Source organism: Urocampus carinirostris, chromosome 11, assembly GCF_059441175.1.
Source record: "Urocampus carinirostris isolate Australia breed hairy pipefish chromosome 11, RoL_Ucar_1.0, whole genome shotgun sequence".
NCBI lineage: Eukaryota > Metazoa > Chordata > Actinopteri > Syngnathiformes > Syngnathidae > Urocampus > Urocampus carinirostris.
This window is the reverse complement of record NC_142359.1, coordinates 40,775,280-40,803,162: the sequence shown is the minus strand read 5'-3', so window position 1 is coordinate 40,803,162 and position 27,883 is coordinate 40,775,280. Positions and strand designations below refer to the sequence as shown.

General features: G+C 40.7%; 1 protein-coding gene across 5 annotated transcripts in view; it reads right to left on the bottom strand.

The window, feature by feature from the left end:
• LOC148357379 (chemokine-like protein TAFA-2) overlaps positions 1-25,218 on the bottom strand; it is a 114,229-nt gene extending 89,011 nt beyond the window's left edge. For all 5 annotated transcript variants that reach the window (XR_015852049.1, XR_015852050.1, XM_088347842.1 and 2 more), the window contains exon 1: positions 24,901-25,218. Coding sequence is in view for 3 of the 5 variants with exons in the window: in XM_088347842.1 (XP_088203968.1) it covers positions 24,901-24,920 (20 nt within the window). In the remaining 2 variants the exon portion in view is untranslated. The remainder of the gene's footprint in view (positions 1-24,900) is intronic.
• Between the last annotated feature and the right edge of the window lie 2,665 nt (positions 25,219-27,883).

Genomic DNA, 27,883 nt, shown 5'->3' with positions numbered 1-27,883 from the left:
TGATTGGGAGTTGCATATGTAATCAAAGGAGCCACTAAGGGGAATAGAATGTAAGTTGAAATGTCAACGCGTGTGTGTCGTCGTTGGGGGGAAAAGTTTGATGTGAATATTCACTGAACATAGCTTCAAATATCAACCGAGTGATAGTTAAGTGTTTTTCAACCAGTGTGCCAGGGCACACTAATGTGCTGTGAGATCTTGTCTAGTGTGCTGTGAAAAAATAGCCCGATATTATCTTTTAAAAAAGCATGCTATTGTTCAGTATCTTTATTTTCTTCGAGTCATCAGCCGAGTGTAGCCTTCATCCATATCAGTAGGTGGCAGAAGCGTGGTGTTTTTTCATTCCTATTTATGAGATAGCACAGGGAAACTTATTTTATTTTAAAAATAAATGTAAAATCCAAAATTACGGCCCAATTAACCAAAATGACTAACCTGTATTACATCCTGAGCCATAGTGACCACAAAAGATAAAAAAATAAAATAGAAAACAATACTGTAAATTTTAGCAATATGACAATTCAAACTAAAAAAAACGAAACCAACATGAAACTGGTGCTGTGAATGCATTTTTAAACATTTTCGAAGTGCCTCTCTCTCTCTCTCTCTCTCTCTCTCTCTCTCTCTCTCTCTCTCTCTCTCTCTCTCTCTCTCTCTCTCTCTCTCTCTATATATATATATATATATATATATATATATATATATATATATATATATATATATATATATATATATATATATATATATACATATATATATTCATTCATTCATTACAAATGTTATGTCCTTAACCTCAAAATATTCCACTTGCCGACGCCATCTTCTGGTTGAAATCCTCATTACTGCCTCTTTCAAGCTGTATGGCGCAAGCACCTACGTATATTTTCAGCTTTTTTTGTTTGTGTTAGGCATTTGGACTTTATTTGAAACGGTCCTTTTCTTACTTTCACCATTTGCATCTTAGAATGAAAGAAAACCACAGGCATTCACGTGAAATTACTGATACGTAGATCAAATAATGTGTATTTAATTCCTGTCAACTTATATGTTTTCTCCATATTTGATATGTTTTTTGGTCTTTTTCAACTGTGTACGCCATATAACAATTTCCGTACGGGAAAATGACATATTTTGAAAAACTTTTCTTTGTTAAACCAATCTCATCTTGCCCATTTCAGCCAATGGCATCAGACGATAATGTCAACATATTTTATATACTGTAGTCTTGAGTAAATAGATGCCATGTTCAGTTTGTAAGGCTTTACCAGCTCGGTAGCCTAGATGGTAGGGCGCCCGCTTTGAGACTGGGAGGTCGCTGGTTCGCGCCTCGGCCGAGTCATACCTAAGACTTACAACATTGGTACTCATTGCCTCCCTGCTTGGCGCTCAGCATTAAGGGGTGGAATGGGGGGTTTGCTCACCTAATGACTAAAAATGGCTGCGCCCTGTTTGGCTTTTTTGTGAGCCCGTCAACGAACTTCTGCTCCATAAGACGTGGATTCTAACTTGGTCCTGTTTTCCTGTTGATATCTTCAGTCCGGTATTGTTCCCATTTATTTCTGTCCTGTTTAATTTCGGGTTCCATTTTTGTTTCCGTCTATCTTGGTCCTGTTTCCTATTTTCTCCAGTTTTCATTCCTGGCTAGTTTCTCCTATTAGTTATCAATATCTTTATTTGTTGTCAATCCTGTCGTCCCTTCCTGTCCAGTATCGATCCTATCCGTCCGATATCAACTCTGGCTTCCTGTCCTTCCACGTTAGACCGGCTTCCTAACGTGCATGACTCCCCATTTCCCGTAAATTAAAAGGCTTGTGTGAGAACGTCACGCGATTGGGTCCTGTTTCTGTTTTGTTTCTGACAAGACGGGCTGACCACAAAATGAACCCAGCGAACACTCACACAAGCGCGGATTGGGGAGAGCTGTCAAGTGATGTCACCGTCCTTAAGCTGCTGTTCCAGCAAATTGAACAGATCGTGCGGCGTTGGCAGGAGAAATTAGCTAAGCTTACTGAGTTCCTGTCGCGTCGGCTGTCGGCAACGGCCCCGCCTCCTGGGGATTCTCCTCCTGCCGTGCTGTCGTGTTTTCTGCACATTCGGCCCATGAACTCGCCCGCCATGGGAATTGCTGTGCATCCAATGGGATTTTTGGGAAAATTTGGCACTGATCTGTCCGAGGTCCTCTTCGGCCTCTCCGCCGCACAGGTCGGCCTCCCCGGCCCGCACGTCTCAGCCTCCCCGCCCCGCACGTCGGCCTCTCCGCCGCGGCCGTCTGCTTGCCTGACTTATCCGTCGGCCTGCCTGACTCGCCCATCTGCCTGCCTGACTCGGCCGCCGGCCTGCCTGAATCGGCCGCCGGCCTGCCTGAATCGTCTGCCGGCCTGCTGAATCATTCGCCAGCCTGCCTCAATTGTCCGCCGGCCTGCCTGAAGCGTCCGCCAGCCTGCCTGGCTCATCCGTCTGCCTGCCTAAGTTGTCCGTCTGCCTGTCCGGCTGCCTGCCTGACTTGTCTGCCTACCTGCCTCTTCCGTCTGCTTGCCCGTCTTCCAGCCTGGCTCGTCCGCCTGCCTGCATGCCTTCCAACCTAGCTTGTCCGTCTGCCTGTACGTCTTCCAGCTTGGCTTGTACGGCTGCCTGCACGTCTTCCAGCCTGGATCATCCGTCTGCTTGCACGTCTGGCTGCACGTCTGCCTGCACGTCTGCCTGCACGTCTGCCTGCACGTCTGCTTGCCTGGGTCGTCTGTCTGCCTCCCTGGTCTGTCTGCCTGCCTGCCTGGGTCATCCGTCGGCCTGCCTGGCATGCCCGTCTGCCGGCCTGCGACGCCTGCCTGCCCGCTTAGCCTCTTCCTGGTCCTGCTTTAGCCCTTCCCTACGGAGGCTGAAGTGGAGCCGCCTTCCTCGGGGGCATCAGCCCATTTTGGAGAACACTCAATTTGTTTTTTTTGGGACTTCCAGAGCCGTCCCTTGAGGGGGGGTTCTGTCATGGTTGCCATGGCGCCCAATTGGCCAAGCCTGTGTGTGTGTCACGGTTGCCATGGTGCCCAATTGGCCCCGCCCGTGTGGTGCCAGCTGCGGCTCGTTGAGAGACTGGCTTTCTTTCTATATTGAGCTCAGCGCTCTCTTGCTTTTTTGTCAGCCCGTCAAACGAACTTCTGCCCCACAAGACGTGGGTTCTGACTCGGTCCTGTTTTCCTGTTGATATCTTCAGTCCGGTATTGTTCCCATTTATTTTTGTCCTGTTTAATTTCGGGTTTCAGTTTTGTTTACGTCTCTTTTGGTCCTGTTCATTATTTTCTCCAGTTTTCATTCCCGGCTAGTTTCTCCTGTTAGTTATCGATTCTTGATTTGTTGTCAATCCTGTCTGTCCCTTCCTGTCCAGTATTGATCCCATCAGTCTGATATCAACTCAGGCAATTGGAATCGGTCTCGTCGGTCTCTGGCTTCCTGTCCTTCCAAGCCAGACTAGCTTCCTAACGTGCATGACTCCCCATTTCCCGTAAAATAAAAGGCTTGTGTGAGAACGTCACGCGATTGGGTCCTGTTTCTGTTCTGTTTCTGACAAGAACATGAGCCTCACGTAGTGGGAGTTGACATAATTGTCCGCCATCTTGCTGCAAAGAGTACCTCCAAAACCCAAAACGTTGTAAAAGAAAAAAAAAAGTACAGTATTTTTTGGACTTTATGTCACTACAGAATACAAGTCGCACTGGCCATAAATTGCTTTAATTAGAAGTAAAAAAAACTTATGAGTCGCACCAGAGTATAAGTCGCATTTTTGGGGGAAATTGTTTTGATAAAACCCAAAACCAAAAACAAACGTGACCTTGAAAGGCAATTTAAAAAACAAGAGACAACCGGTGGTATAATAATGTTACATGATTGGCACGCTGGTTAATTTCAGTCACAACAAAACATATTGAGTGTGATTCAGACAACTTGAGCATAAATAACATGCTTCCCAAACCACTCATATTCACTCTAAATCACTAAAATCAATGCCATTTTCATCCTTGGTCTCATGGCTTCTGTCTTCCAGTTCTATGTTGCTGACGCCAGACCCGTCACCTCTGCTTTCTGCTTTCCGGCCACATGTTTCACTATTTGCAGCTTGTAATCTACAGAATATGATTTTCTTTTTAACGCCCATTTTTTTCAGTTGTTTTTATAAATTAAAAATCCCTTTGAGCAAGTTTGAAATATTTACTTTGGCGAAATGAAAATTCAATTACAAACCATCAAAGGACTAAACTAGCAAAAACCGAAGCGCGAACTCGCGAGGGGTCTTTGTATTTGGATTCCCTTGAGCATAAAAAATATTCAATTGTATCCCTTCTCCTCAGTTTTACATGACTGAGTTATTTCAGCCGCCGTCCCCCACGAGGGTTATAATCCCCAGTTAAGTGACAAGCTAATTTGGACTATTAGATTGCTTTCATGGAGGTTGTCGGGGCCTGTTTCCAACATTAGCACTGGGAAAAGACCGCTTTGCCTCAGCGGACACATGAGGGTCTTTGAGGGGCGAGGGGCTCACTCCCCAGAGGCCATCAATCAAAAAAAAAAAAAACATAAAAGTAAGGAAAAAGTCACCAGTTTATAATAAAAAGTTAGAAACAACAGCATTGTTTTTTTTAGTAACAAGGTAGTCTAACAAATTATTTTTTCAGCCATTACAACACCGTTACCTTATCTGACAGTCAAAAGCCGTGCGTTATATATGTATTTATGCGTGCTTATATACGTTTTTGTGTATGCGTTCGCGTACGTTTTTGTCTGTATTCACGTACATTTTTCATTTTTGTTTGTACGTTTTTGTATGTGTTTACCAACATTTTTTGTGTGTTTACGTACCTTTTTTATGCGTAGGTTTTTGTGTAAGTTTAAGTAAGTTTTTGTGCATGTTTACGTACAATTTCGTGCACATTTACATATGTTTTTTTGCGTTTTTACGCACGTTTTCGTATGTTTTATGATGCGTACGTTTACACATGTTTTAGTATGCTTTTTTGTACGTTTTTGTGAGTGTTTACATTTTTGTGTGTGTTTACATACATGTTTGTGTGTTTACGTAACGTTTTTGTGTTTTTACGTACGTTTTTGTGTGTTTACGTACGTTTTTGTCTGTGTTTTTGTACATTGTTGTGTGTGTTTGCGTACGTTCTCGTGCGTGTTTTGTGCGTATTCGGTTTTGTACGTTTTAGTCTGCGTTTTTGTACATTTAGTGTTTGTTTTTGTATGTGTTTCCATACGGTTCTGTGTGTTTACATACATTTTTTGAGTGTTTGAGTACGTTTTTGTGTGTTTATGTACATTTTGTGTATTTAAGTACGTTTATGTGTGTGTCTTTGTACATTTTTGTGCGTGTTCGCATACATTCTCGCGCGTGTTTTCATGTGTGTTTACGTACGTTTTTGTCTGTCTTTATGTACATGTTGATTATTATTTACTGATAATATTTACGGAAATAGTTACTTTCCCTGGTAACTTGTTACTTTTACGATATTAAGTAATTAAGTTTCTAACTCGGTTGCTTTTTGAAATAAATACTAGGTAACTATAACTACCGTATTTTCCGCACTATAGGATGCACCGGGTTATAGGGCGCACCCCCAAAAAATAGTTTTTGGTCCTATATCTTCCATACATAAGGCGCACCGGATTATAAGGCGCTACAATGGGAACGTCGACAAAACAGTCAGATAGTTCAGTCAAACTTATGACCCCCTTAACATTCCGAATTCTTGCAAAGAAGCAAATACGTGTCGTAGACACGTGCGGATGCGGTGTCCGTACGATGTCACTCAAATGCATCGTTCCAAATATCATTCGGAAGGTTAAAGTCTTGGGATTCAAGAAATGCCAACCATTCCTTAGTTTCTACTTTATTTTTCGCTCGCAACTTTACTGTGCATATGACAATAAACACTTGGAATTGAGTTTACTGTAATTTAAAAAAAGACCCATCACAGAAACATCGAAATCACTCTGAAACAAGATACTGGGAAAATATATACCCCGAGTAGCTCACCAAAGTACAAAAACACAGACAAAAACGTACGAAGAATAATGTGCAACCATGGTCCTCTTATATCCGTGAGTGTAGTAAATCCAGGAGAGTAAAATATTTACAAATACAGAATGGTAAAACATGTTTGCTCTATGCTGTAGACAACCAAACTTACCAAGCTATTAACATTTATCTTTTTCGGCCAATTGCAGGCTTTGTTTTGCCCCTTTAGCCTATGCAAGCCTGTAAATGCTCCGAATAACTTTAGCCAATAGTGATCGATTCAAATGATGATTGACACATTGGTTGGGAAATGAAACACCGGCATATGTATCCCAGCATACACCGCGGACCACATCGCCTATGAGGAGAAATCTAGTCGGCGGCTGCTTGCCTTTGTTGCAAGACCTTGCAACTTAATATTGATCCATATAAAAGGCGCACTGTATTATAAGGCGCATGATCAGTTTTTGAAAAAAATAAAGGCTTTTAGGCGCGCCTTATAGTGCGGAAAATACGGTAATTATTTTTTTAAAGTGTCTGTCAGGACCAGAACAGGAAACAGGACCCACTTGCGTAACGTTACTCACAGTTTTATTGGCGAGAAGGAAAAGGAGCGCACACACGATCCGGAGATTGCTGGTCATGGGGAGTAGGTTGCTCAGACGCGGAAGTGGAACTTCCGTGGCGAGCGATGGCAGTAACGGAAAAAAGTCGAAAACAAGGAGAGAAGAGTAGACGTGGTCGAGATGAAACAGATCATAGCGGGAGAAAAACAAGAGAAAAAAGTACAGTACAGGTGAAAAAAGGTTTGCCGTGTAAAAATGGAGATTTGCAGACGGACCGACAAAAGGGGACTGACATGATAGAGTTTAAATACTGACAGGGAGCCAATTTGTCAACAAGCTGCAGCCAACGCCCACTGGCAGGGCCAATTGGGCGCAATGGCATCTGTGACAGAAGCTGGCGCCACACGGCGGGGGCCAATTGGGCGCCATGGCAACCGTGACAGAACCCCCCCTCAAGGGACGGCTCCAAAAGTCCCAAAAAAAACAAATCACATTGCTCTCCAGAGGAGGGTGGCCCCACTTCAGCCTCCGAAGACATGGAAAAGCAGGACCTTGGAGAGGCTGGGCCGGCAGACCAGCTTTGGGTCAGGCGGGTCGGCGGGCGTCAGATCGACGGACGAGCCGAGCGGGCAGACAGACGAGTCTGGCAGATGGACGAGTCGGGCAGGCAGATGGACGAGTCGGGCAGGCAGACGGAAGAGTCGGGCAGGCAGACGGAGTAGTCAGGCAGGCAATAAATACTGACAGGCAGGCAGACAGGCGAATCAGGCAAGCAGACGGGTGTGGCAGGCCGGCCAACGTGCGCAGGGGAGAGGCCGATGTGCGCGGCGGATAGGCCGGCGGCCGCGGCAGAAACGCCAATGGGGACCTCGGACAGATCAGCGCTAAATTCTCCCGGAAAACCCATTCGAGGCACAGCAATTCCCATGGCGGGCGAGTCCGTGGGTCGAATGGGAGGGAAAGGCGACAGCACAGCAGGAGGAGAGCCCCCGGGGGCGGGGCCATTGCCGACAACCAACGTGACAGGAGCTCAGTCAGCTGAATTCATTGCTCTTGCTGACGCCGCATGCTCTGTTGATTTTGCTGGAACAGCAGTTGAAGGGCGGCGACGTCATTTGCTGCGGTGTGTAGGGAGTTTCCAGCTCTCCCCAATCCGCCCTGGTGTGAGCGTTCGCTGGGTCCATTTTGTGGTCGGTCCGTACTGTCAGGGCCAGAACAAGAAACAGGACACACTCGCGTAACGTTACTCACAGTTTTATTGGGGAGAAGGGAAAGGAGCGCACACACGATCCGGAGATCACTGGTCGCGGGGTGTAGGTTGCTAAGACGCGGAAGTCCCACTTCCGCGGCGAGCGATGGCGGTGTTGGGAACGGAAAAAAGTCGAGAACCAAAAGAGGAGAGTAGACGTGGTCGAGATAAAAAATGGATCGTTATTTGTGTCGGGAGAACAGACGTGATCGAGATCAAACAGATCGTAGCGGGAGAAAAACAAGAGCAAAGACACAGGACAGGCGAAAAAGGGCTTGCCGTGTAAAAACGGAGATTCGCAGACGGACCGACAAAAGGGGTCTGGCATGGCAGAGTTTAAATACTGACAGGGAACCAATCTGTCAACAAGCTGCAGCCGGCGCCCATGGGCGGGGCCAATTGGGCGCCAGGGCAACCGTGACAGAAGCTGGCGCCACACAGTGGGGGCCAATTGGGCGCCATGGCAACTGTGACAGTAGCATTCCCAACATTGGTCATTAGACAACAAGAAAAATGAATTCCTTTCACGGTTCAGCCTAAAACCCATTAAGTACATTTTTGCAAAGTAGGAATTATACATATTAAACAGTAATCCCTCACTGTATTGCGGTTTATTTTTCGCGGTATCATTCCTTGAGGATTTTGGATTGAAGTCTCTTTATTGTAATTTTTAACAATACATAATGCATTGTGTTCTACAGCAGACAGCACATAGCAAGGGGGCAATTTACGTGTGTGTGTGTGTGTGTGTGTGTGTGTGTGTGTGTGTGTGTGTGTGTGTGTGTGTGTGTGTGTGTGTGTGTGTGTGTGTGTGTGTGTGTGTGTGTGTGTGTGTGTGTGTGTGTGTGTGTGAGAGAAAGAGAGAGAGAGATAAGTGGGCGTGAATTTATGCACAACTGTCATAAGCCAGTGTATGCTGTTAGGGTGGGCGCAAAGGTCAATTTGTGAACCCAAAGAAAATTGCGAAGCACGGCTACAAGTACAGCTAGTATTTCAGCGTCTCGTTACATTGAAACAAACTTTAAATTAAATCCAACTCTGGGGAAAGTCAGAAGAGAGCTAAGAAATTTTGATCACCAACAGGTGCTCTGCGGATTGTTATCGGGTCCTGGAAGGAACAGGGGCTGCGTCGGAAGAGAAAACAATAGCTGTCCTGCAGGTCTGTCCTATTGGTTACGTACCAAGCTGCACCTGCCGGGCCTGCATATCACTAACACCAGATCCATTACCCATGACCTAGAGCTAAAACTTGTAGGAAACTGCTTCATTGTTTTGTAATCACAGAGACCTGGCTGTTTTTGAGGATACCTGATGCTAGCGTGCAACTAGCCATCCGCTCTCTAAATCGCTTTCTTACAAAAGAGAAGCCCTCCAATTTTATTGTACTTCTGTATAATGACAATAAAGACTATTTAACTTTTGTGTTCTGTTTTTTTATTTGTAGAGTTAATACTTTTTGTCTATCGTTAATACTTTTTAAAAAGTGCATAGAGTACTTTCAGTCCGTGAGGACATCAACTTTAGGTATGTTTGACCGGCCTGGATTACAGTATTTGTTATCAGTCATGTAAATGATTCATTCATATTTCTCCAATCCGCTCCCAGGAAACAGAAGACAATTCTACCATTGCTAAGTGTACTGTTGCTCTTAAAGTGGTTCCAGAATTTCTCGGTGTACGCAAAAATCCACAAATCTAATTAGCCCCTTAACGTTTCTGTAATATTTGCCTAAAATCCCAATCTAAGTCAAACCCAAAGTAAATTGAATGCTGTTCTTGAATTGTTTAGACAATATTTTAGTCTCTTGAAAGGCATGTCTATAATGTTTTGCCCCAAACTGAAATAATCACTGCAAATGCCACCAACATTGAGTAAATTGAGTTGGAAGACACAGAAATAAAAGGTTTTTATTTTTGCCTGAGTTCTTTTTTTGCAATAAAAGCCATAAAATGCCTGCAAAAGAGTATAGCCTTTGCATTTTAGCTGGAAAACCGGCGAGACAATGGCATGAAGCCTTACCTAGTGCCTTCTCAAATTTGATCGCAATCTGAAAAATATTATATTTTACACATTTTTCTAATGGTAGGTCAAAGCATTTCCAAAAGTGGCTATTTAGAAACGACCAGTTCACAGCCCTAAAAACTGCATTTATTTGTTTTACTTTGGTCAATTTCTAGACAATGTGAAAGCATTGTAAATGTTTGACTTCTCTTTCTAGAAGTCAATCCATGGTTGTGCACTATTGCCCGTAAAAAAAATTCACGAATGGTGTTGCGCATGTATACCTTTGTCTCTGATTGGAATAAACACAGAAAATGTGTACAGTTAATATCTAAAAATCCATAAAGCATTGACGACGGAAAAGTTTGTCAGGGAAGCGAGGTAAGACAAGAAATCCAAGCACGGTGAAAAGGTGGCAATTCAAAATCAACCTGCTGACCAATCGAGGTGTCAAAAGGCCACAGCTAATTGACTTCAAGAGATTAGTTGGAATTAATCTCCAATTTTCTCACAATGGTGGAAGGATGCGGAAATATAGCAGAGGATATCATAAATAATGGGTTAGGCCCCTCACTCCCGCCCCCCAAACTAATGAGGGCCCAGACAAAGATGGGTGAACAAGATCGTGAGCAGAACGGGCACATGTCTCCCTCTTTTGTCCGAAAAATATGAAATGTACAAAAATGGATGTCAAACTTGACGTCCTTGTTTGCATATGATTCCGATTATTAAGTCCATAATTACCAATATCAAAGTTTACGCCGTATGTTGTTGCTGTCGTCATTAAATAGGAGCCAAAGGTTTTTAACTTTGAATTCCAAATATAAGTGAATTTAGGAAACTTGTATTTTCAGTTAAGATATAATATGTATTTTTTTAGTTTATGTTTGAATACATAAAATTAAAAAATGGTTTGGAAAATGTATTTTATTTCTGAACGTGATTTCATTTAAATAGTGCTAATTGTTATCAAGATGTGCATAACTGAACCTTAGGGTATCAAACAGAGTTCCTACAGTTTAAGGCAAGTAAATTCAAGACTTTTTTATTGCCTTTTGAAATCAAATTTAAAACTGAGTTGACAAAAAAAAAAAGACACAAAACAAAAAACACAAATGTTTCTTGCACACAATTATCGTACAGCCACTTCTCATTAAGTTTACACTTTCCCATGGTCCAAAGTAAACTTCTCTGTCCGAAGTTACCGGGTTTATTGTGAGTCAACCTGAGACATGCGTCTGCTCTGAAAGCCCCAATTGAAACCCTATCACCGGTTTGATAGTTCATTATTGTGGTCACGTGAGGTTGCCACAAAAGTAAATCGGTGAACTATTAAAAACGAAATTGATAAATGTTACTAAATATTTAATAAGACCTTATTTTTAGTCTAATTGGTTTAATTCCTTTAAAGACTTTTCAAAGATCCGCAGGAACCCTGATTAAAGCAAAAACATGAGCATTTGTGACTAACGTCCATTCCCACAATGATAGCATGAGGAGTTAACATCAGCTACTAATATAATTGCATTGAATACTAAAGTGATGCTAGTAGCTAAGTTACTGCCAGTGGTTAAAGTGAAGTGAAGTCATGGAATTTGCTTATGCTAATGATTTTTAAGGGTAGGTGATAAAATATCTGACATTTTTTTATATGAATTTACTTTCTGAACAGAGTGTCATGTAGATAGTGCCATTAAAAAATCATTATTAAACATTAGGCATGAATGCAAAGACATTAGTATTGGGGAATATTGACCACGTACAAAATGCTAGTAGCTAAATTACCATATTTTACAGTAACCCCCTTTTAAAAATGTCAGTGTAAACGACAGACAGGAGACAGTATCTGAAATGGTCAATAGCAATCGTTAACAAGACATTGCTTGGAATTGGAAAAACTAATCTCTCCTTTTCTTCATTTAACTCCACCGGTGATCATGTAATTCTAATGGACAAAAACATTATCTAGACAAGTTTTGTCCAGATTTGTTTTCCTCACCGGGAAAATCCCTCAATTCTTTGTACGATGGGAAATCTCTGTGATCCAGTTGTGAGCTACTTCAGACCAAGAATCCAGCGAGGTTCTGATTCATAATAGAGCTCTGCTTTGTGGTTGCGTTTGGAATTGGATTATTCCTTGATCTTGACTCTGACCTCATAAACTTTAAGAGACCAGCAATACTCATGAATTTGTGATTCCCTGAATTGAAAAACATTGGAAATGTGTTTTTTTTTCTTATTTGATGAACCTTCATGTCTTTCTTTGCTTATTTGATTAACCTTGATTAACTATCAAAATGTGAATTGTATTGTGTAACTTTGAGTTCTGACACAAAACAGATTTAAGCTGATTCCAAAACAATATCAGTGCACATAAATGTAAATTTTGTGACTAATAATAGGTTATCAACCGAAATTTGAGTTAAAGATGATTCATTAAACTGAAATAGATATAAAACAGGGTTAGTAAACCAAGATTAACCAAACTTATGATTTCTCATCTAAAACCCTAAACCAAATAAGAGTATTCTTTTACTGTAATTTCTGTTTAATTTTGTCAATCATCTTCTCCTTCGTTCATTAAATCGCTGGCTTTCTTTCCAATTAATTTTGACTATGGTGTTTCCTCTATTAATTTTGCCACTCGCCAGACCTAGAACTAGGCCAGTAACATTTCTTTCCTATGCTTAACAGCATACTGGTAGGTGCTACACTATCCATTGTGGTCAGTGACATTTTTTGACTGATCAATCATTGCATTACGATATACCGAAAGTGTTTTAAATGTACAACTGTTATACACGAATATATACAGTAGGTCTTACTGTAGTCCGTTGTGCCTAATTGAGCGGAAAATACAGTACTTGAATCAGATTGGCACCAAAATTCCTTTTTTCACCCACCCACAAATTGTGCAACAGGGGTTTGGCACGTTTGACCATTTGGACAGATGCCGGCAACTTAACCCAGAATAAAACAAGATGTTGATTCCTGGTCCAGCTCAATCGTGCTCGTGAAATGTAATATAACTCAGAGTGACTGTCAAAAATCTAGATGTCATATTTGATCTTAATCTGTTCTTTCAATTTGTAATATTGCGTAGATTAGCCGATGCAGTAGAAATCAGATGCAGAGATTATAATTTATCAGTTTATTAATTCTAGGCTTGATTACTGTGATGTAGTTTTCTCTGGTCTTCCGATGTCTAGCATCAAAGGCTTGCCACTGGTTAAAATATGGCAATGATACTTTTGACTAGGACAAGAACATTTGATCATATGACTCCAATTTTCCTAACTTGCACTGGCTCCAACTTCGGTTAATGTGTAACTTTAAAGAAAAATTTGCTTGGACTTGCCCCCTCTTATTTTTCTGATTTAGTCGTGCCCGATGTTCCTGCTCGAGGCCTCCGCTCTGAAAAATCTGATCTACTAGTGACTTCAAGAGCCAAGAAGAAATGCTTTTCCCACCCAAAGAAAACTGGGCGCTGTGGTAGGGCATACTAAAAAAAAGAGGAAAAAAGGACAAATAAAAGAAGAATAAATTAAACCATACCATGAACAAAAACAAAAGACAAGAAATAAAAAAGCAAGAAAAAAGAAGTAAAAAGCTTGGAAAAAAAAGTATGAAAGAAAAAAGCAAGAGAAAAAGAAAAAGCTAGGAAATAAAAATGTGCCATGGTTGCCATGGCACCCAATGGGTCCCCGACGTGTGGCGCCAGGTTCTGTCATGGTTGCCACGGCGCCCAATTGGCCCCGCCCACTGACACCAGCTGAAACACGTTGACAGATTACTGCCGGACTACTTAAACGCGGTCTTGCGAGTTCCATGGTGTCAGAGCGTCTGCGAAACTTCTGCTAGACTGTGAATCTCCGTTTTTGCCTGTGTTTTGATCCTGTTTTATTTTTGGCCCGATCTTTTTGATTTCAATCTACCTCCGCGACCATCAATCCCCTGATCGAGTGTGCGCGCATTCCTCTTCTCCCCAATAAATTGTGAGTAATGTTACGGAATTGGGTTCTCATTCCTGTTTCCTTTCCTGGTTCGTGACAAAATGCATTTTTTGGGGGAGGAAATTCAGGTATATTTTGGTAAGTTAAAAGAAAACATTTTACCATTTTAACTCCTAGGAAAATTATACAATGATTCTGAAAATGAGTTGAAAACATATTGACTTATGTACTGTATCATTAATTTGAGATCGTAATTGCATTGGCCTTCCCAAAAGATTTTTAGGCTTCATCCTGAACTCTTATACCTTATGAAGTAGCTTCACTAAACAAATTTTAAGAAGGCTACTTAAAACATCAAAATCCTCCTAAGCAAAACACTGGTCTCTGCAACTTTGTTGATGACAATGTCAACGTCTATAGACATGAGAATTTCCTTTTCGTTGTTTATCAGCATGAAGGCCTCCAGAAGTTCTTGAGACAGTGAGCTTAGCCTAGTTGTCACACATTTTAAAGTAGAGAAGCTTTTCTCTCATGCAACCTGAGTACAGGAAAGGCTCAATAGGAACATACTGTATATATAACGTTCTCACAGATGCCTATCATGTCTTAATGACATGATAGGCATCTGTGAGGACGTTATGTTGTTAGAGGACCTGTTTTTTTTCTTTTTTATATTTTTTTTCCTTTTCTTTTTTATGTTTTTATTTTTTCCCCAAGCTTTTATCTTCTTTTTTCTCCTATTTTTCTCTTTTTCTTTTTTTTCTTGCTTTTTTTTCCTTTTTCTCATTTCCCTTGTATTTTTTTTATTCTTACAGCCTTTTACTTATTTTATGTTCCTTTATTATTGGTTCTTCTTTCATTTTTTTCTAGCATTTTTCCTGTTATTTATTCCTGTTTTTTTCTTCTTTTTTCTGATTGTCCCTGTATTCTTTTGATTCTTCACCCTCCATAAAAGGTTTGCAGTGCTTGGTGATCACTGGAAGCAACAGCTTCCAGTTGCTTTACCTTTTCACCTTTTGCTTCCAGTGAGCTATTTGTAGTCAGCATGTTTTATCTGGAATTGCCTCTTGATATCATATCACAGTCTCTTGGCAAAATATACAGACGCAGTTGTTTCAGGTTTCGGTGAAAAAATACTCCAATAAATGATAACAGTATTTTTTTGTTATTGTGTTTCTCTTCCTGGCTTTTTGGACCTTTTTTGCCCTCCATACGACTCATATCATTTGCACAGTTCTGTGTTCATTTTACTGCTACAGAAAAGAAGAGTGGTGGTGGGCCAAACCAACTGAAAATTTGGGAGGGGAGAATTTCCCCAGATGGTAAAACTCACCTATTCTGCTACGATTTTGGGCTTTGGCTTAATGTGGCCAAATAGCTGATTAGAGAATGAATGCATTAGTAAGGTTAGATTGTGCAGTGACAGAAACATGTTTAAATATTTTTTCTCATCCAGCCAGGCCAAACTGAGAGAAGGCTCTTTGGGAAATCTGTTTTTCCCAATTAGTCACTCCGGCTTTGTTCATGTCTGGAAATGGCCCTGGTTCGGGATAATTGGGTACAGGTGTGTAATAATTGAACACATCTTTGCCCAGTTGGAGCCCTCTGGTGGTGGGAAGTATGTCAGACCCTAACAGTGGCACTTATGATCCAGTGCCCCCATAGTGCGAAATATTCATTCTATTGTACATCATGGGTTGGGCACGCTTGACCATTTGGAAAGGTGCCGGCAAATAATTGGATGTTGCGCAACCTCCAGTTGCCCGCCTCTTCTGTCTCCTGGAGCTCATTATTATCGCTCAAATTGACTGCTTGTAAAACCCCATACCATACTACAAGCGCTACGAACATTGACATTAAAGGTCTTGTACTCTTGCACACTTTTCCCGAGGTTTAGCCGGCTGTTAAATCATTGTTGTAAATATGAGGTTAGGAAAAGCAGTGATAGGCTTTATATCCTCCTGACCAGTAAAAACAGATGAAAGTTTGTTTATGCAGCTTGCTCGGTCTCCTTTGCCCAGCACCGTTTGCATTAAGGGTAAATACGTTAGTACCGTCGCCTGTAGTATTTTGTGAAATATTTACAGAATAACTTTACTTGCATCTTGTTTTGAAACCATTATTTTGGACATAAATGTCAGTCAAAAAAGGCTTCAAAATGACTGAGTAAAATTTTAAGTGGTATATTTACATCCATATTAGACACAGGCTGTGGCATTATTTTTATATCATAGAGTTAATCATATAATCTAACATCACGAAGTGAAACAGAATGAAGAATTAGCTTTTCTATGATTTATAACATTATTTATAACGGCTTTATTCCCAACACCTAATTGAACATCCAAAATCCTCCGGTGAGTCCAGTAGCCGGAATTGGACCCGTGACCTTTGATCTGTCGGTCAGATGTCCTAAGCACTCAGTCACTGTGCCACCCTAATATTAAATGAATACATTTTGCTTTAATTTTCTGTGATATTTTTTTAATATTGCAGTACAGTTTCTCAAGATGACTCAACAGTTTAAAATGAATTAAACTTGGTAACTCATTGGACAAAAACCTTGAAACAAAATCTATTTTATCCACTTCATCTTTCCGCTCACAACACTTTATATTGTAATTAGCCTCTTCCAGAATGATTCCTTGTCACTGTTCCACTTGCACTTTTATGAGGCTAAAAGGAATATTTGTATATAATAAGGTGAAGGTTCCCTAATAAGACCTATTAAACGGTGCCCAACTTTTCAGTCCGTGCACTGGTTTGATAGCTGAGTGGCAGTGTTATAAACAGACAGCAATTACGAATACAGTAGTTCCTGGTAAAGACGCATTAGTAAATGCGGCAGCAACCGACTCGTGTCGTTTGTGAACGAACGGCTCTATGAGTAGGACCTTGAAAGTGGGAGCTAGCTACTTACTATTCGAGAGCCGGTTTCCTTTGAGACGCTATTTTTCTGTTGCGCTTTCTTACAATGCTTTTTTTCAGGGATTCTGTGCTGTTGACTTGTTGACTTTGAACCTAAGTATAAAAAAGGTTAAAATTGTTTTGATTTTGTCATTGTAGATTTATAAATATTTTAATTTATGTGTCCTGTGTTTATAAGTGTAAACGTTGAAGTGTTCATTTTTTCTTTATTTTCACCCTTTTTAAGTCATTGATAATGATACATGATAAACGGTAATATATAGATTAAACAACAAAAACAACCTAAAGAGCCGTTTGGGAGCTGAGCTCTTTTAAGATAGTCAAGCCAAAAAAGCTGGTTCTCTAAAAGAATCGGAATTCCCACTCGAGTTAGATTTAATTTATCAAACTCGCTTTATATTGTTAGCTGTTTATTTTTGTTGCAGAAGTGTAGGGTAAATCTGTTACAAGGTTCTATAACCCAACTATTTGTCGTGTCTATTCAACTGACTCGAGTACTGCTCAGAATATTTCAAATTCTGACATAGAAAAATATATTTTTAAAGTAACGGAAAAAACGTACTTTCCCTGGTAACTCGTTACTTTAACTATAGAGTAACTCAGTTAATAATACAGTTACTTTTGGGAAGAAGTAATGAGTAACAAAAACTAGTTACTTTTTAAAAGTAACTTCCCCAACACTGCTGAGCAGTTCTAAACGGACATACAAACATCTAATAGCTTGATAATTTTCCAAACTCCACCGTTTCAATGATGCCTTCAAAGTGGCACATACATCTGAGAAGGAACCCAACATTTCTCCACTCATTTTTTTTTTCTAATGAGCTGCCCGTACCTTGAGCTCGGCAAGCGTAATTGCTTCCTCAGCCTTCGACTCTTTCAACTGGACTATCTGAGAGTGTTATTTGTCGAGCGTCCTTGACGGAGAATCAAATTGAAATATTCGGCGGGAGATGGAGACCCCCACCCTTCCCATACAGTCATATCCCTCTTCTGACAGCCACAGGCCTGGAATATAACTGGAATATAACGGTTTATTTTTGAACCCAAAAAAGAAGAGTTTCACTCATTTGCTACCAGCTCAGTGAAAACTTTTGTTTGAATACATGTGTGTGTATATATATATATATATATATATATATATATATATATATATACAGTGGAACCTCGGTTTTCGAACGCCTCTCAGTACGAACAAATCGGTGTTCGACCAAAAATTTCGAGAAATTCTTGCTTCGCTGTTCGGTCATAAATTCGGAGTTCGAACGTCGGTAATGCGTGAGTGCGTACGCTAGAGTGCGATGCTGAGCGGCGTACGGGTGTAGATCGCCCCCACCCCTCGTGACTAACTGTTATCACGTGCGCACTTGCCTCTTTTTGCTTTCACTTTTAATATCGGTGAACGGAGTGTTTTAGCCCCTAACTATGCCTCCGAAGAAGGTCGGTGCAAGCAGGACAAGTGAAAAAAGAAAAGTTGTTCGAAAACTATTGCCTTTAAGAAAGACATAATAGCTAAATATGAAAGAGGTGTGCGAGTTTCCGATCTTGCTAAGGGAATACAGCATGTGCCTTCTGCTGACCACCACAAAGGTAAGAAATCCTATTCATAATTCTTTTCTTTATCTTTTTTTTTTTACACGTTCGTGTTAGCGTAATCTTTCGTACGGAAGATTACGAGAACGCGAACGTACGATTAGCCTGGGTTAGCTTTGTGATTCGAAGTAAACATTCAGGGTGTTGGAACTGAGCCCAAAATTCAGGGTGTTGGAACGGAGCCCCCTTTCCAATGAAGCGCTAGCCACTTGTGGTGCTAAATGACTTGTAAACGACCTGATTTTTTTATTTTGACACATTCATGTAACGCGAACGTACGATTAGCCTGGGTTAGCTTCATGTTTACGTTAAACATTCATGGTAAACATTCAGGGTGTTGGAACGGATTAAAACGATTTACATTATTTTTAATGGGAAAATCAATTTCGGTGATTGAACAAATCGGTTCTCGAACAGGGTTCTGGAACGGATTATGGTCGAGAACCGAGGTTCCACTGATGTATATATATATATATATATATATATATATATATATATATAAATGTCGGATGGAATGAGCTGATCTGACGGCGTCCTCTTGAAAGCCGGGGGTTTAATAGGAGTCTCTTAGCCAATCAGCTCTCAGGGCTGTTGGCGCCAATTGGGCAGTCACAGGTGCCTTGAATCGGCAATCATGACACTTCGTGGAGGATCTGCAAAGTATGCACTTACTTTTGCTCAAGTTGTTATTTAGATAAAGAAAATGCTTACCAAGCTGTCAGTTAACTCCAAATCACTTAATCCAAAGAAATTTGTATTCTCTGTGTTAGTGTAAAAGACGTGCCGCTTCCTCCTTCCACCTGCATCACGTCAGACATCATTCCCACTTCTTGTCAATAGCTTACAAACTTTACAAACTTTCTTTCTGCTTATGTGGCCAAATATTACATTGTTTGCAGCATTTTGATCTGTTTCACTTTTACTTTCGTTAACTCCACGTCGCAAAAATGCACACTTCGGCGCCAAACCGTTCAGTTGATTTGAGGGACTGGGCCTCATGTAAACCTCCTGCTGTGTAGTTCAGCCGAAATGCACAGTTCGGCTCCTAAGTACGCACAGCCGAGAAAAAAGCTCAGCAGATAAACGTCTTCAACATTTTTCACTTTTAAACAGAGCAAAAACCACAACATTTACTACAACCAATCTAACAAAACCAAACACAAAACGTCCGCGGGCCAAAGACAAATAATGCCCCCAAGTCCCATCTGGATCTCCTTCATAACATCTGGCAGAATGCTAATGAGGCCCTGCGACAGTGTCAGCGCTCTTCTTGGTCTCTGGTCTCATTAGCAGCTGAGTGGAGCTGACATTTACTCAACCGCCGCGCTCACTAGTTCCTAATACGGGTCAAAATAATACACGTTGATATACTGCAGCCGTTCCCCGACACCTTTGCCGTTAGTCGGTAGCAAAGGTGCGTCTTGACTTAGAAATATAGGGATACCTTGGTACTCGAACGGCTCTATATTCCAACAAATCAGTGTTTGACTCAAACATTTAAGGCCCTCATAAAAGTCTTGGAACTTTTAAAGTTATTTTTAATTCATGTAAAGTGGCTGACATAAACCAGCTCAAAGGCCTTAAGGTTGGCCAAAGTGAAATACACGTTTGCAAAGGTTTTAGTGTAAACTGTTTGTCTTAGTTTTTGGAGCGCCTAAACCTACCATTGGAAAAATGTGTAAAATACAATGTTTTGTTTTTCAGATTTTGATGAATATTAGTAGCACTTGAAGTGATGATTTTAGCTGGAGAAAACACTTCAGAGTCTTATGCTTCAAGAACAGCATTCAATTTAATTTGGATGTGTCTTGAAATGGGATTTTAGGTGAAATTTAGAGGCTTTAATTTCTTTGACCCCAAATAAAGTCTTGTCAGTCAGTTTGTGTGTCTGTACTACATAACATAAAAGAAATCCTATTACAAATGATTGAAAGCAAACACTTCTCAACCTTGCGATTTTATTCGTGCCCTGATGCCAACTTCCCTATGGCATGATTAATTAAGATTCAGGATTAAAAGCAAAAACGTTTTAAAGTCATTAACGGTGAAATAGATGGCCGCCTGGCTCGGAAATAAATACGACCAGTTATGGCTATTTCTTCCCTCTCTTCGCTCGTTTTTTTTTTGTGGTCCTCTCATTCTGTTACTCACGCCTGATCCAGTTTAAGGCTTATCTCGGCTACATGGCCTGATAGGGCTTTTTCTGTAAGCAATTATAATGGCTTATTTTCCAGATAAGTGGGCTGGAGTGAGCTATTGAATCACTGGGTTACTTGCCCACCCACCCCCTCACCCCGCCTCCCGACACTTCCGCCTTCCTCTCCCAAGCCAGAAAAAAAACATACCAAATCTGTATACTTTGCACATTCAATTAATTTTTAAATAGGGTGAGGCTTGTTAAGATGGGCCCTCAAAAGAAACTTCAATCCCAGTCAGAAGAATGAGGCAAATATTCACAATTTTCTTCTAATGAGCGTATAGGGGGAGCTCATATCTGAGCATCAAAGCTAACAAAGATGTCCAGGTGTAATTGCCTCCCTTTACAGTCTGTTTGGAATGGAAACTTTTCTTGTAATTTGTACAGCTCACGACAATCTGCTTGGAGAATCGTTTTCATCATGTTTCAAGTGAGGACAACAGTCGAAAAAAAACAAAGGGACAGTAAAAAAAGGTCATTTGTTCAAAAAAATTATGTACTTTCTTGAATAGGATGCTTTTATTGTCATGACACAGTGTCATTTAAATTCAAAGCTGCCTCGTATAGTGCACATCTACGCATATAATTTATAATGAGTGCAATTCCCAATATGATTTTTACATATACAGTAAACCTCGGATAAGTCGGATCCAGATGGACCGGTCATTTTCATCCGACTTATCCGAGGATCCGACTTATCCGAGGTCGCAAAATTTCGAACTAAGAAGAAATTTAACTCTTAGAAAAGTGCATACTTGTATATGTAAAATGAAATACCAAGCAATGATATCTTGCCGCGATGTCTTTTTGCTTCATGTGCTGATTCTTTTCTTGGAATTCAATGATAGCGAGCTTTTCTTCATACGTTCTAGTCTTGAGACTCCTGCCTTTGGTTTTAGAACTTGAGGCCATCGCCACACCGTAGACCGCACAGACCGCAAGGAAGTCCAAAGAAATTCACACAAATTCAATTTGAATGCTAGCACTACTGTAATAAGAAACAATGGGATTATGATTACGAGGCTTTGTTCTATGACCGCGTGCTGTGATTGAGAGTGCTATCATTCAACACTGAGGAGGAGTTTGATGAATAGCCTCTGCCAATCACGGAACGCCACGTCACATCAAGAAATCTTCCCGGAAAATCTGGGAGGGGTGAAAATCTTCCCGGAAAATCTGTGAGGAGTGAAAATCTTCCCGGAAAATTCCATCGCTTACTGCCACTGGAGGCTGAAATTTAGAGCATTTGGGAGATGTCCTAGGCGACCTGATACCGATCCGACTTATCAGAGGCGAAAACCATTAAAAAGGGTCAATTGTACGGAAAAATCCATCCGACTTAGGCGAGGATCCGACTTATAAAATCCGACTTATGCGAGGTGTAATACTACAGAAAAGCCTAGAGAACAAACGTTCCACGCAATTTGTCCGACTTATCCGAGAATCCGACTTATGCGAGTCCGACTTATCCGAGGTTTACTATATATATATATATATATATATATATACATATATATATATATATATATATATACATCCGCCCATCCATTATCTGCACTGCTTATCCTCAGTAGGGTCGCGCGGGTGCTGGAACCTATCCCAGCTATCTTCGGGCAGTGGACAGAACACACCCTGAACCAGTTGCAAGCCAGTCGCAAGGCACACAGAGACAGACAACTCATGCTCATTTACACCTAGAAACAATTTTGACCAGCTAATTAACCTAAGATGCATGTTTTTGGAATATGGGAGGAAACCTGAGTGATCGGAGGAAACCCACGCAAGCACGGGGAGAACATGCAAACTTCACTGGAAGGCTGGTAGCTGGATTTGATCCCTTGACATCAGAACTATGCCGCGGACGCGCTAAACATTTATTTGCCGTGCCGCTCATATATAAATATATATATATATATATATATATATATATATATATATATATATATATATATACACACAAGTTACACAAGACAGGACACAATATAAAAACAATATAAAAACCCAGTATCAGCAACTGAGATCAATGATAAATGTTGGTTGTTTACAGTGTAATTATAGATTACATGATACGACCAAGGGGGGAAGTTCAGTGCAAAATATAATTAAGTATTGTGACAGCTTTAGGGAAGAAACTGTCTCTGAGTTTATTTGTTCTGGCACAAACTTATTGGTATCGCCTACAAGAGGGTAGAAGGTTGAACGAATGGAAACCGGGGTGAGTGAGGTCCTATATGATGGATTTACAACTTCTGCATTTATTTAGTCATAATCATGTAACTTAAGTTGTGTTTCATTTTACAATATCATCTTAGTCCTTTTAATGAATTACACAACAACAGACAAGAAACAACGATTTCAGTTCATGAGATGTCTAAAAAAGAAAATTCCTAAGAGGATCACACTAGCTAAAGTCCAGCTTCTGTCCATTTTAACAAAATGCAATATATTTTCTCATCTGTTTAGCATCTAGAGTAAAACCTTTCCAAAGATAATGTGGTGGTAGAAAAAAATCTAAATACTGTAGTTTTATTTTTACGGCTCTTTAGGTCAAAGGGGTTCCTGAACCCTGGTGTAAACCTTCATAGGAACTGCTCATCTGTTTCATTCGATATATTTTGAAATGATAGCACAGGAGGTAAAGTTCTCCTCTTGGGACAGAGAGGTCATAGGTTCAATTATTGGTTTCTCCTTTGAGTTTTTCTTGCCTTTATGTAGGTTTTAGATCAGGGGATGGTGTAATTATAGTCTGTGCGGCCCTTTGAGACGTCTTGTCATTAAGGACTGTGCAAATAAGCAAGACTTGACTTGATATATCATTTTGTTGAATCTTATTTTGTGTCTACTTTTATCCGGAAAAACACTATTCCAATACAATCAGGGTGTTTTTGTTGGTTTGGAGTTTTTTCTACCTCCAAGTTAGCAAAGCACAATTTTATGGAGTCCTTTTTCATTTACATATCTACAAAGTGTGTTTTTGCTAATCTGTAGTATGAACAAAATAAATAATAAGGCACACAACTTTTTCTTCCTGTTATTTATCAAGGCTATTATACGTGTGGCACAAAGTACAGCAGCTGCTGCAGCCTGCCTCACATTTCATCATCAGAGGACTCATAATTGCTTCCCGGACTGGAGGTGAAATCACTAAATCACAATTCGGATGAATGGACAACATCGCTGGATTACAACTTAATTTGCAAGACATGCCGTCTTTTCCATGCATGATTTATTTTACATTGCGACGAAAAAGCAAGTAAAGTGTGAGCTTGTCACTTGCTATGTGAATAAGAATACACTTGAGAGCGAGCCTTGAAAAAATTATGTTTGTTTTTGTTTTTCTTGTTTTATTTGAGAAAAGGTCAATCCCATGCAACTGATGAACCACTTTTCCTGTTTGTAAGTGTGGGGTAGCCAAACTATGCATGCATTGTTGAAGCAGAATGGCAGAATTTGTGTCAGTTTAGAGCAGACAATTTACAGGGAAAAATGATGGGTTGTAGATAGTAATATCTCAAATACAGTAAGCACAAAGTGCATGCAAGCAGCAAGATAGCAACTTTATTTTAGTGATCAATCAATCAAAAAAGCCACATAGATTGTCTAAGCCACTGTGTGAAGTTTTTGTGTGTGTTTTTCACATCATAGACAACGCCAGTCCATATCGGGTAAATGACGAGTAAAATACATTTTTATGCCAGCAAGTTAAATGAATAAAAATAATGTGAAAAATAATGTCACATATCACGAGTTCATATTTATAGTAGCTGAGTTCAAACTAAAATGTGCTACTGTTGTCATTATTAGTTTTCAGCTAAATTACTTTTGTTATTTAATCAGCAAATCATTACTTTGATGACCACACGAATAACTAACTTAGTTGTTATAAATGCACCTTATACTTACTATGAATGTAGTACTGTATATACTTCGTATTCTTTCGAGATTGCATATCAGATTTTTCCCACCAATGTTCTTCCGATGCGTCAGCCTTATCTTATCATCCAACCTTCAAAATCCAGCTCTGTTCAGCCCTTTGTTCATTGAGTTCCTTTCTTTTGCCTTGTATGTTCCATTTTGTGAAATTGTGCTTCTTATAACTGTGATTTGTGCCCTACACAAAAAAATAGCTGAGCATGTCTTTTTTGTTAATTGAGACTCTAAAAACGCAATTTAACGTACAAAACCATTTAAGCCCGTACTCCTACTCAAGCTGTTTTGAACCAGTGCGCACGCATCCCGAGGTGATCCGGTGATGACATAGACTGGAAAATTGTTCTATAGATAATACTGTAATATTCTTGTTGTAAACGCTCGAAATTTATTTCAGTATTGATTCGACGTAGTTGTCAAGCGCGACACGCGTAAACAATTTAACACAGTTTAATGCAATGCAAAGCAATGTTTCTTACCTGGAAATGTCCCACTCCATCCCACGGACAGGGCGCTTCTAAGCGGTTACGTGGGCTGATAACATCCCCGCTTGCAAAATTTAGACCAAGCACAAAAGCTGCTAAGTGTTTGCGGTCCTTTTAACCCGCCACTGACGACATCGCGTCCAAGCACAGGAGAGAATGCAAGTTTTTTTTTTCTTTACTGAAGATATTCCAAAAGTGGGGTTTTCATGCGTCTTGATACCAGTTTCAGACTGGTTTGGGGTTTGCATGGGGTCTTTAGTGCCCCAGTTGTTGACTTATTCGCGTCTCGACGTTGTTAGACTGCTCCACAGTGCGCGCTGCAACTTTTATGAGCGCGCCTGGTGCGATCCGGGTGCAACGTCATACGATTTTTCATTGCCATCCTTTTATAGTTTAAGAGATTTTTTCAAAGGGACAGTGTGCATTATTTGGTCACTAAGTGCACAGTATTGTGTCGTGCATGCTAAAACCAGTGCTACAAAGCACAAGGGAAAAACTACAAAGTAAAAGTGAGCAAAACTCACTCTTTTTCTTTTAATTTTGTTGCCCATCCGTTTCACAAAGTTTTTGGGGGAGAAACTACGAGTTCTTGGAAGGAAAAAAGCAAGTTTATATAATAGTGTTTTGCTTATTATTCAAATCCAAATTGTTTTTTAAATTATTTCTAACCACTAGGAGGCGCTGAATTATACACACTGTCTTTTTATCAATGTATTGTTTTTAAATATATTACTGACAGACGATTTTAGCAGTGGCGACATATTAAAGGCATAGGGGGCACAACTATGAATACACTATTTACTCTTATTGCCCTGAAGGTGATACAGTATATTTAATTGACATTTCATTGTGTCACGCAGGGATTCCAGTCGCTTGACTTTAAAGTTGCTTAGTACAGACGCTCCCCCAACTCACGAACATTCAACTTACGCAAAATGGTAGATACGATCATTTTTTTCGGGATGTCGAAAAATATCCAGACATTGCTGTAAGTTGGATTTTGTATTATGTGCATTTCTCTCCGAGTACAGGACAGTGCTGTAGTGCTTCTTTCCGCTGCGTGGCGGTGTGAGAGATCACCCAGCATCCACACCGAAGAAGAAATCCGGTTTCTACTTCCTGGTTCGTGTGTATAACAACTGTACTGTATCACTAGCGCGCTAAACACTTTGACGTTTTTATTGTTTAATATCTGGTGCAGCCATTCAATAGAGTTGGTGTAGTGTAAAGAAGAGACAAGCCATGTTTGCGTCCACTTTTTACCACTGAGGAGGACCTCTTGGAGCGCAAATAAAAAAAGTAAGTAAAACCTCACTTTATTTATCTTTATAGAGCATATTATTTTATCAAATGTTTATTTTTAGTACAAAACAATACAGGTTATGTCATGTACGGTAATTGATTGTGCCCGCGCAGCAGACGCGTTATTACGGTACACACAGGAAGACCGCGTGGGATCTGGAGACATGTTTGTAAACTAGCAAAGACGCTATATCGTGTTCTGTAAATAAACAAGTTCATGTTGGGTTTAAAGAGGACTCCGTCCATCTTTTACATGGTGTCAGAAGTCTGAAAGGATCCAGATAAGGAGACAAGTCATAATGGCCAAGTTTAATCCTCCATCGAACTTTGCTTTCGAGAAACCGTCAGAATGGCCGGACTGGAGGCAGCGTTTCGAGCGCTACAGAATCGCTACGAAACTAAACAAAGACGATGGACAAGTTCAAGTAAGCTGCTTGATATACGCAATGGGAAGCGAGGCGGAGAATGTGTTCAAGTCTTTTGTTTTTGCTAATGACGGTGAAGAGGATAATTATGACGTTGTGCTGAAGAAGTTTGATGATTACTTCGTTCCGCGGAGGAATATCATCCACGAACGCGCGTGTTTTCATCAGCGTTTCCAGAAGCCTGGGGAGAGGGCAGAAAGCTTCATAAGGGCTTTATATGAACTATCAGAACATTGTGATTTCGGCACGAGCCGTGGAGAAAACATCCGAGACCGGATAGTTATTGGAATATTGGACAAGGAAGTGTCGCGTAAGCTTCAGTTGATGGAAGGCCTGACATTGACTCAGACTGTGCAAGTAGTTCGACAGGCGGAAGAGATTACTGCGCACGTCAACATGCAAGGAGAAGCAGTAGGGACGGTGCATGAAGTTACAAGGCAGAGCTACAGATACCCAACGTCTAAACCACAAGGTGGGGAGAAAGACAGAAAATGGGGAAATGTGAGAAAATGTCTTAAATGTGGAAAAACACAGCATAACAAAGATGAAAACTGCCCTGCAAAGAAATCATATCTGTCACAAAGCCAGGCACTGGGCTGGAGTGTGCAGGAATAAAAAGCAAGTGAATAAGATTAGTGAGCGGGCAGAACAGTCAGGACAACCCGAGCAGTCAGCATACTTCCATGGTGTTGTGTCACATGTGAAAAATGTAAAAGAACAGTGGTCAGTTGAGCTCCGGCTAAATAAAAAGCCAATAACATTCAAAATCGACACAGGGGCAGATGTGAATGTAGTCAGCGAGGCGACGTACAACACATACACTCCAGAAAGTGTGTTGGAGCCACCAGACATTCCACTGGACGGCCCAGGTGGAGAGCTAAAATGTCTAGGGAGGTTCCAGGCCACAGTAACCTACAAAGGAAAATCCTATCCACTAACAACTTATGTAGTAGAGGGGATCACTAATAATCTCTTAAGTCGCTCAATGTCAGTGAAAATGAATCTTGTGAGGAGAATAGACTAAATCAGTTTGAACATTCAGCAACACGCAGACTATGGGACATTGAAAACAGAGCCAGTGAGAATACAGCTTAAAGACAATGCCCAGCCGTATGCTGTACATACTGCACGCCGGGTACCACTCCCGATGCTCCAGAAGGTAAAAGAAGAGCTAAAGAGAATGGAGAGTAATGGCATCATTGAGCCCGTGACACAACCTACTGAGTGGTGTGCACCTATGGTCCCTGTCT